This window comes from Microcaecilia unicolor, chromosome 13 (assembly GCF_901765095.1).
Source record: "Microcaecilia unicolor chromosome 13, aMicUni1.1, whole genome shotgun sequence".
Taxonomy (NCBI): Eukaryota; Metazoa; Chordata; class Amphibia; order Gymnophiona; family Siphonopidae; genus Microcaecilia; species Microcaecilia unicolor.
In genome coordinates this window covers 91,806,376-91,817,295 of record NC_044043.1, presented here as the reverse complement: position 1 = coordinate 91,817,295, position 10,920 = coordinate 91,806,376, and the positions used below count along the sequence as shown (strand labels likewise).

The following is a 10,920-nucleotide window of genomic DNA, read 5'->3' as shown; positions in this document are numbered from 1 at the left end:
AAAATGATATTTTGATTTGGCTGTTTACACCATTGTTCCAGAGAGAGAGAGATGAACACATATGGGAACCATGCCAAGAAATAAGAGGATCTCCCAGTCAATGCAGAAAAGATGCTCACAGTGAAAAAAAAAAGTCATTTTGGCTACTAACCTGTGAAACCTTGAAAGGTATAACACATAAACACACACTTACGCACATGAGTTAAAACAAACGGCAAAATATCTTCCCATCCAAATCCTTTATAGCATGAGAAAAACACGAGGCGACAAAATATGCCCAGGTAAGCAACCTTTGATGTGACTTAAAATTCTGCAGAATGGAGACCTGTGTCAGGATGGAGCCTTCACAATAGTTGTGTGTGTGTGTCTGCTCTAGGTCATTCAGGTCACATTTGCATCCTCTCTCATTTTAAATGATTTAATACACATGGCACAATTAAAAAGGTGCCAAGTTTAAAAATAACACCATACTATTTTGGCACTATGGGTGGGACCAGTCAGTGGCGTAGGAAGGGGGGGGGGGGGGGGGGGGCGGTGGGGCGGTCCGCCCCGGGTGCACGCCGCTGGGGGGTGTCGGCGCCTTGCTGGTTCCTTGCTCTCTCTGCCCCGGAACAAGTTACTTCCTGTTCCGGGGCAGAGAGAGCAAGGAACCAGCGAGGCGCCGACACCCCCCAGCGGCGTGCACTCGGCTGATTGGTCCTCCCGCCCGCCCTCACCGCCTTCCAGGTATGTTCTCGCGGGGGGGGGGGGGGGGTTTGCGCTATGTAGGGAGGAGGGTGCGTCGTACTGCACACCCTGGGGGGGGGGGGGGGGTGCGCAGCGGCGACCCGCCCCGGGTGTCAGCTGCCCTCACGACGCCACTGGGACCAGTTTACCCATTAGACTAAGCAGATCGGCAACTTCTGGTAGGAGATGGTAGATGGCAAGATAAAGCAAGACAAGAGGCCCTGCCAGCCACATAAACTCATTTCATCAGCATGTACTTTTACCTGTTACTTTCAAATAACCCATATACCCAGTTAAATGGCTACTGGAAACTGCCCTCATTGCCTGAAATTCAGAGTCATTTATGTGGATGCATGTCTTAGCTGCCACTGTTGGATTTTGAGCAATGCCGCTAAATATCCTTACAGACTACCTCAGTACTACCCAGATAGTGCCGGGGTGGTGTGTGGGTGGAGCAGAAGTTATTCGGATAATGGTGATACTCAACCTGCTATCCAGATAGTTAGGACAGCAATTTTTTTGTTCTGTCCTAACTATCTGAATAGTTACTGTCCTTACTTGTCTGAATAGTGGGCTCAATATCTCCACTTATCTGTACACCTCCAGCACTGCTTGGATATTCAGAGTCAGCTGCAATCTGGCTACCGGAAATGAATATCTGGATTTATTTAGCCATTGCAGCCAGCATTTTAAAAAAACACTTATAGTTTTAAAATGTGAAAATATGATGCCCAATTAAGCATTTTCACAGGATTGTTCTGAGCTCAGCACAATTGAGTTTAATTATTAAAGTCTCAGGAAGGGGGGACCCAGGGGCCTGAAAATTAATTGAGTTGAGGGGACCACAAGGCCAAAGGCACCTCTAGAGCTTCCACCTCTTCAATGCTGCGTTCGGCACCTAACCCTTACCTAACCCTTACCGTTCAGTGAATCCAGACTGCCCCAATTTGACTGCCCCTATCGGACCGACCGTTCACTTGTCTATTAGATTGTAAGCTCTTTGAGCAGGGACTGTCTCTCTTTGTTAAATTGTACAGCGCTGCGTAACCCTAGTAGCGCTCTAGAAATGTTAAGTAGTAGTAGTATTACATATAGCAGTGATTTAACCAGAGCTGCGATTGTGATGTCATAATGCCTCATTCCACCAATGCCTAAGAGCCAACCGCATCAGTGATGTCACAATGGCTTGATTGTCCTATATTTGTCTCACTCTTGTCTATTAGATTGTAAGCTCTTTGAGCAGGGACTGTCTCTCTTTGTTAAATTGTACAGCGCTGCGTAACCCTAGTAGCGCTCTAGAAATGTTAAGTAGTAGTAGTAGTAGAGTTGAGAGGACCACAAGGCCAAAGGCACTTCTAGAGCTCCTAATATCCTTGGCATTAGCACTGGGTACAGATCATGATAGTTTATGCTGAAAAATAGTAAAAAAAAAAGCCTAGAAAAGTTGTAATCAGGAAAAATCATAACCTTAAAAAGAAACTACCACCAGATGCCCTTTAAAAGGCCTTGAATATCTTTCCTTCCTCACACATTAATTCCATCAATTCCTTCAATGCCCAAGGAGGGGGGAGAGAAATAGACACTGAAAAAAAAATGAGCTTTTCCCTGTTCCTGGTGAAAGCAGTAGGTGACCAATGAGGATCTCAGCACAGCCTGCTTTGCTCATCCTTTAATGATCAGCTAATGAGCTTTCATTTACTGCTAATCAGTGCCCCAAGAAATCAAACATTACGCACAATACAGAAAAGATCATATAACAAGGATTATATAACCACTGCAAGCTACAGTCAGTGCAACATATTAAGTCTCCTACACAAAGCTTTAGCCTCGCATCCCTTAAATTAGCTTTTAGGCTGAGCTTCCTCCCCTAGATTTCAATATATAAATCTTTTAGATGCACACGTGCCAGTTGTTTTTTTGATTCTGTCTAGCTACAAGAAAGCACAGTTGCTTACCTGTAATGGGGGTTCTCCGTAGACAGCAGAACATGGCCGTCCTCCAGACGGATCTGAAGGACGGTGTTCTCTTCTAGCTCAGGGATTTTTTTTTTTAATGGCCCCTGACCATGCACAGGTACTCCCACCTAACCTCGATTCTGCCCTCTTCACCTCAGTCCATATCTTAGCTAGGTTATCAAATATAGGAGAGAGGGAAGGCAGAAAAAAAAAGTGTTGCTGAATCCCTATGCTGTCAAACAGAGAACCCCCGTTACAGGTTAGCAACTATAACTTTCTCAGTTAACAAGCAGGGAATATGTAGGCACACTTGTTGGCAACTCCAGAGCTGATGGTGGCTTCAAAGTAGTCAAAGTAGGATGACCCAAGTAAGTTACTGACTGTCCAAATGCAGTATTATGCTGTGAAGAACCATTCAAGGTGTAATATTTTCTAAAAGTATGAACGGAAGACCAAGTAGCTGCTTTACAAATGTCTGCGGTAGAGGTGGGCCAAAAGAAAGTGAGGGAGGCCACTTGAGGCATTGGGTTGTAACCAATCCTGGAGAAGGTAGACCTGCTCTAGAGCAGGGCTGCTCAAACTGAGTTGCGACCCCCAAACTGGATCACAACCCAAATCGGAAGTACATAGGCATGTAATTTTGATGCACCTTGGCACAGGAAAGATTAATATTCTGAAGAGAGAATCTAATCCACTTAGATCTGTAGAATTTGAGACTTTTAAGACCACGTTGTCATCTCATAATTCTCAAAAGACTAGAATGTGGGTGATTATTTGGCCCTCAAATATCTAAGTTGTCAAAAAGCAGAATTGGAGTCTGGGGACAGCACAACTCACTGTTGTGCTGTATCAGGAGCAATGGCTAAGCTCTCTAGAACATTGGCTAATCCTCATTTAATGAAAGTAGAAGAGTGAACAAAATCTGTCTGGACCAACAAGGTACTACAAGAATGATGTGAGCCTTGTCTTAAACTATCATTTGAAGGACATGAGATACAAGTGGAAAGGGTGGGGAAAGTTTAGAGGGGGATCCTGTCCTTAGAGCAAAGGCACTATGGATTAGTCGATGAGATGCTGGCCTGATGCAAAAGAAGAGTAGGCACTTATCTTGTGAGGCAAAGAAAACCACCACTGGGGCTCCCCATCTGTGGGAGAAAAACTGAGCTACGGATTGACTGAGGGACCCATTTGTGAGAGTCCCAAGTTGCGACAGAGGATCTGCAAGTTGATTGTTGTTGCTTGGAGTGTGGCATGCACAGGCCATTCACAGTATGGTGGTAATGGAGCATCTGCAACTGATGAGCCAACATCTTTGGAGTTACCTTTTGAAGGGAACAATTGTTGTATTTTCATTCCCGACAGCCTAAGGTTCAGCAGTGCGTTCAGGAGTTAATGAGGGCATAAGCAGAAGAGAGGGATCTGATCCGTCATGAGCCTGTTTAATCTAAGAGCCTTCATCGCCACTGGAACATCTCTTACCAGAATGTGGAGACAGTGTGTGCCTAGTACTTAACTTGCCAACTTCTCTTCAGGTTTACAAATCAAATTATATGATGTAGAAGCGTGCTCCCAAGCTGATTGAGTACCTGGGAGTCTGCAATATCAGCCTCAGTGGTGCACGATTTTGATTTCTTTTTAACAGCAATCTTGTCAGACAGAGGAACTGTGAGAGCAGCAGTAGAGTAGGTGTGAAGGAGCAGCAGTGGAGTAGGTGTGAAGGAGTGGTCCTGTTTGGGCCATGATTCCAGATGTCTGTGGTGTCACCGGTGTGGTAATTAGGCGTCTTTTTTTCTGTCGAAGGTCTCTACCACCAACAGGATAACAGGCAGTAGGTCAGGCAGGTTTCATTCCTGTGGATGCCTCAATAGGTCCCAAAGGAAAAGAGAATGAGTGCAGCCAAGAGGGTTCATCTGTACTTCTCTCGTTTCTCTTTTGTTGTCAATCCTTATTTTCTGAATGAAGACATGAGATCTATGCATCCATTAGATTCAGTAGAGAAAACAATATTGATGTGCCTAAATTTCAACAGTGTTTAGACCTATTAGAAATATTGATGTATGATCCTAAGTTAAAACTGAATACAAGAGAAAACTAACCCCGAAGATGATTACCATCAATAAGGTTGATTTTTTTATTCTCTCCAATAATTAAGATTTTAGGAGTGCAAATTGATTATTCTCTCTCACCGGAACCATAAGTTAATGCTGTATTTAAAAAAATGTTTCTTCGTAATGAAGAAGCTTCGAACTATTCGGAAATGTTTTGAACTAGTATGAGCGGCTAGTATTCATTGTTACTGTCTTCTCTTGGTTATTGTAATCTCGGTTGCTCAAAGGGTCATTGAAGAAGATTCAAACCATACAAAGTATGGCAATAAGATTAATTTTTGGTTTATCTAAATTTGATAGAGTGTCTTCTTCCTATATTAAGCTTCATGGATCACCCATTGTGCCAAGAGTTTCTTTCAAATTGGCTTGTACTGATGAAGAGATTAGCGTTGCAGCTCAATTATGGAAAGACATTGTTGGAATGTTCTCTTTTTCACAATCATGTCTTCCGTTCAGGAATAACATAAAAACATTATTTAAAAAAATATGTATTATAGTCAGTTTTCTAATTGTGATTGATTATTATAATTCCCAGAGGTTTGTTCTGGTTCTTTTTTGATGTCTGTGACACGCTTAGAACTGAAAGGTGGCAGCGGGATACAAGCCTGAATCAAACATATAAATGGCAAGTGACTGACTCACCTGCAAATGCGCAATAGAGACTTCCCTCACTGTCCCGCCCTCGCGTCAAGACGTGATGACGTCCGAGGGTGGAACAGACAGGGAAGCCGAGTCGGACTGTCGGACGCTGCCGCTGGAGCCTGGAAACGATCATCGCGCGCACCAACCTCCCCCCCATCCCCGCCGCCGCTCCCGCCCCCTCCGTCTGGGGCCCCCTGCACTGACCTGACAGCGCTTCCACACGGAGGTGAGAGGCGCTGTCAGGTCAGTGTAGGGGGCCCGGCACGGAGGGGGGAGGGAGCGGCAGCGAGGAGGGTAGCTGGAAATCTCGCCCGTTTTAACGGGCTTAACGGCTAGTGTAAAGCAATAAAAAGAACTGAGGTGAAGGGGAAGGAGTCAAGGTTAGGCATGCGTAATCTTGAAAGCTCAGGAGCCTTTTAAAAAAGGTTCCCCGAGTTAGAGGAGGGCACTGCACATGAATCCATCCAGAGGACGTCACCAACAAGTGTGCCTGCATACTCCCTGCTTGCCAACGGAGAACTATTTGTTTTGCTTTGACTGTGGTTGCTTGTTTGCTACTCCCCAGAAGTGGCCACTCTAAGTGGCCAACTAGTTTGTCTAATGGTTAAGCCGACCCTGCTGCAAACTGTGGCACCCCCAAATCTGAGACATAAAAGCAACTTCACAACAGTAAGGAAAATCCAGGGCTGCTCTGAAGGAGTCTGACTTGAGCACAGAAGATCAAAAGGAACAGCATTTTACCCACCAACCAATTTATTTTTGAGTGGAGGAGTGGCCTAGTGGTTAGGGTGGTGGACTTTGGTCCTGGGAACTGAGGAACTGAGTTCAATTCCCACTTCAGGCACAGGCAGCTCCTTGCCCCATGTAAGCCGCATTGAGCCTGCCATGAGTGGGAAAGCGCGGGGTATAAATGTAACAAAAAATAAATAAATAAATTATAATTGATATACTACCAATCAACAATCTACTGGCTTCTGTCTCGATTATATCAACTCAAGATGGGAATCAATCTATATAACAAATTTAAAAAATGCTTGAAAATCAATTTGTTAACAAGGAATAAACTTGCAGTAAACTGCTGCAGTCTTCCAAATGCAGGGTCCTCTGTCCCCCTGCACATACCCACTCCACTCAGATTCCGTTCCTCCATGTCCCTCAACTATGCCCATGACCACTAGAACTATCCTAAGACTAGATATTTACTAGAGCACATTACAAGACAAGAGCTAAAGTGGTTGCTTTTGTTAAAAAAAAGAAAAAAAACAACAACAAACCACCCAACAGATTCAGTACCCATGCTGTGTGGCTCATGCAGCCATTTAAGACAAAGTCTGAGATGGAAACCAACGTCTCTACTCCTTTTAACACTCCACACCCACTCTCTCGCTGGCCACTTCCAGCTCCTCTATTCAGATACTCACAGTCTGAGCTCCTCAAATGATTTCACTGAATAGAGAGGGGAGTTCGGGTCCCGCTGAAGAACTTCCACTTGGTTTGTGTTGTTAACTAGGTTACTGCGGATCAGCTTGTTCAACAGAGATTGAGCGGCTTTATCCTCTGCAGGGACAAACAAGAAATAAAAGCTGAAAGCTTTAATTCACCATAAAAACGGCTATTAAGAGTCAGCAACCCCTGGGAGTGAAAGGAAAAAGCAAGCCCCTAGTCGATCTCACCTTTCTCATCGTCCTCTGATTTCTCTACATTGTTGTCAGTCTTCACAGCGCCTATTTAAAAAAAAAAAAAAAAGGGCAGTTTAAAGAGCACTTGTCAGGCTGCAGCATGAAAAGAAAGAAATTGTTCTCAGCATAAAACTATAATGCCGGGCTAAGAAGGCGCTGGGCTCAGGACGGGCAGAGCGGTGATGTACTGGGAAACAAACTAAATGATCGTGCATCTCCTCTCCAGTACTATTTGGGAGTATCAAGTACCTCAATCACAAATGTTCAAAGCTCTCATCAAAATTAAAGACGCTGTTGAATCCCAAGAACTCATCTTGGCTCAGGCTTAACAATACACACAAAGATATCTTATAAAAGCAAATCCAAAGAGCTCACCGTTCACATCAGGTTTTGATTTTTCATCTTTAGGTTTTTCAACTTTCAGTTTTACATCTTTCGGCTTCTCATCTTTAATTTCCAAATGACTCAGCTGTATGTATAATAAAGTAGTTAGTGAAGATGTAAAAACATGAACCATTCATTTAGCGCCTTAAACCACTGCAAACATACAGAAAACAATGAAAATCCATACACTGAACAAGCATTAAGTACTACTACTTTGAGGCAGTTTTAGTCCTAACACAAAATTCACAACCCCAATATACCTACTCTGCTGTAAACACAAAATAATCATTTGAATCTACAACAGCCATACTGGGTCAGACCAATGGTCCTCCCTAGACCTAGTGGCCAGTCCAAGTCACAAAAATCTGGCAGAATCCTAAAGAGAAACAAGATTTCATGCAACAGATCCCAGGGATAAGTAGTGGTTTTCCCTGTGTAACTTAAGAGCAAACTATGGATTTTTCCTCCAGGAGCTTGTCCAAATCTTTTTTAAACCCAGATATGCTAACTGCTGTTACCACATCCTCTAGTAACAACTTCCAGAGCTTAATTATTCATTGAATGAAAAAGTATTTACAGAAGAACATAAGTATTGCCATACTGGGACAGATCAAAGGTCCGTCAAGCCCAGCATCCTGTTTCCGACAGTGGCCAATCCAGGTCACAAGTACCTGGCAAGATCGAAAATTTCCTCCTGTTCTTTTTAAAGTACTATGTAACTTCATTGAGTGTTCCCTAGTCTTTGTACTTTTTGGAAGAGGAAGAAAAACAATTTAGATCATATTTACCTGTTCCATTTCACTCAGTCTGGGTAATTCGGGTCCAAATCTAGGGGAGGACATGTGTGGTGACTTTCTTGTCCTGGTAGTGTTTTTTTTCTTTTTGTTTTGTCTTTTAACTTTCAACCTTGATTCAATCATGGGGAAAAGGAAGGGGCGGGTCAGTGAGGTTCCTCCATCTCCAACTCAGCAGAGCACCATTCTGGAGCTGGCAGAGTCCTGCTGTTCAGGCACAATATCTACTATTGAAGTATGAGTGGAAACTCAGCCTATGCAGGACCTGGATCTCTCTCTCAGCCTGGTAAGCGTGGCTTCCTTGGCTTATGGGACCCCAAATTCAGTGGTGAACAGTGCTTTAAACAAATGTAATGGCTGAGGGAGGCATTAATAGAACAACCCAAAGAAGTGCCTATGGCAGGAAGTGGAGCTATGGGTATGGGAGCTGTCATTGTTCGTCGGAGTTGAAGGCAACGAGAGTTTGGCATCTGCTATTGTCGAGATAAAAATCAGCTTTAGAGATCACAGTATGTAGAGCTCCTTTATGAAAGCCCGAGAATGATTTTGCACAGTGTGTGGACAGCTATTGCTTCATTAGAGAAAACTGTGGCCTCTGGCACTCTGTCTAGAAAGTTTCAATAAGCTGTCCTAGGTTTCAAGACTCTTCTCCGCACTGTTTGACTTCTTCCTGTATTCCTTGGGGGCTGTGGGCACCACTGGTTAAGAACACCTGGCTTAAAGGTTTCAGGTCAAGATGGAGGATCATTTGGCCCTAGTTGAGAAGTTTTGACAGTTCCCCCACAAAACCTTGCGGCTAGTCATCTCAGTGAAGTCAGGCCATGTCTAACCCATCCTTTCTCAGAACGGCTGCCACTGTATTTTATAGCAAAGTACTAGCCGTTTCCAGACAGTCTTTAGTACTGAGAATACAATACTAAATTATAATACTAATGGTTCTGTACATGTATGCTTCCGCACCACCCATGCATCAGCTGATATAAACTTGCCTCTTACTCTACCATCAGAGAACTCTGGAACACCTCAAACAGAAAATCAACAGGCATTCAATCCTCAATGGACTTCATCCCTTTCACATTCACTTTATCTGCTTCAATTTTTGTCTCTATTTCCATCGCAGCTCCCCAGCTCCAGCTGTCCTCCACCTGAGCCGCTCATTTAAAACATCTGGCAGCTGAAGCCCTACCCCTCAGAGCTTTACTAGTCACCAGGTAAACACACTCCTCCTTCCTGCTGTCAATCTCCTGGCTGTGGTATTTGAAAACTTCCACTCAGTACAAAATTACAATAGTGTATGGGGAAAAGCCTCAAAGAGCTCCCAGATCAAATATCAATCTGTCGGAGCTAGAACAGACCAACTGGTCTTCTCTTCATCATTTACTGCGGTCCCAGAAAAAATTTTTCAGGGGCTGCTTAAAAGGGGTTTTTGCCTATGATGAAGAGAAGACCATTTGGTCTGTTCTAGCTCCGACATATTGATATTTGATCTGGGAGCACTTTGAGGCTTTTCCCCATACACTATTGTAATTTTGTAATTTTGTACTGAGTGGAAGTTTTTGCATTTAGAATTTGTTCATATCTCCACACCACCAAACATATTTGTTTAGTTGTGGTATTTGAAAGCCATGGTTTCCACTAGCGTTTCCCCTTTCTGTCTTTCAAACTGGGATGGGGAGCTCTCCATTCCTTCACACATCAAAGGAATAAATTGACAAATGAAATTTGGATAGCCAAGTCAGTGAACAGATTTAGGTGCAGTTCTCAACTAATACTTAAGGATAACAGAATAAGTTTTTTTTTTTTTTTTTGGGGGGGGGTGGGGAGGAGAAGAAGGAAAAGTAGTTTTATTTTGCCACAAACTCCTGTGTTTCAAAATATCTCTCTATATAAAAAGCAACACCAACGTTCTATGAAGCCTCCAGCTGGAAGTGTGAAGGGGGCGAGATATCCGGTTTCCCTATGAGTGTCTGCCCCGCCTCTCTGTAACACAGTCAGTGAAGGAAAACAGCAGAGCACGAAATCAAATCGCTGGCTCTGTAACAGTGAAGGACTCAGAGGGGGGAGGGGAGAGAGGCCAGAGGGCAGGGACACACACACTCCCACATGCACACAAAAGAAAACATTGCTAGCCCCCGTTTCATTTGCATCAGAAACGGGGCTTTTTTACTAGTTTTTTTATATTGTGCTTTCTAAGCCATTTTGATATTTTGAAAAGCAACAAATATATTTAACATAAGAATATAATAGCCAATGGTCCATCTAGCCCAGTATCCTGCTTCCATCACTGGCCAATCCAGATCACAAGTACCTGGCAGACTTCTAAAGAGTAGCAAGATTTCATGCTACCAATTCCCAGGACAAGCAGTGGCTCCCCCCATGACTATTAATAGCAGACTACAGACCTTTCCTTCAGGAAATTGTCCAAGCCAATCCAGATATGCTAACCGCTGTAACTGCCATGTAACTTCATTGAGTGTCACCTGTCTTTGTACTTTTTGAAAGAGTAAAAAAATTGATTTACTATTACCCATTCTACACCACTCAGGATTTTGTAGACCTTCATCATATCCCTGATCAGTCGCCTCTTTTGCAAGTTGAACAGCCATAATCTCTATCCTTTCTTCATACGGAG

At 43.6% G+C, this 10,920-nt stretch overlaps 1 protein-coding gene across 1 annotated transcript in view; it reads right to left on the bottom strand.

The window, feature by feature from the left end:
- The window catches only part of LOC115482469 (ATP-dependent RNA helicase DDX19A), a 56,865-nt gene that overhangs the window by 22,502 nt on the left and 23,443 nt on the right, over positions 1–10,920 (bottom strand). Inside the window, exons 2-4 of the mRNA XM_030222243.1 lie at positions 7,486–7,579; positions 7,105–7,155; positions 6,853–6,988 (exon numbers count right to left, since the gene is read on the bottom strand). Of these exons, the coding sequence (XP_030078103.1) occupies positions 6,853–6,988; positions 7,105–7,155; positions 7,486–7,579 (281 nt within the window). The remainder of the gene's footprint in view (positions 1–6,852; positions 6,989–7,104; positions 7,156–7,485; positions 7,580–10,920) is intronic.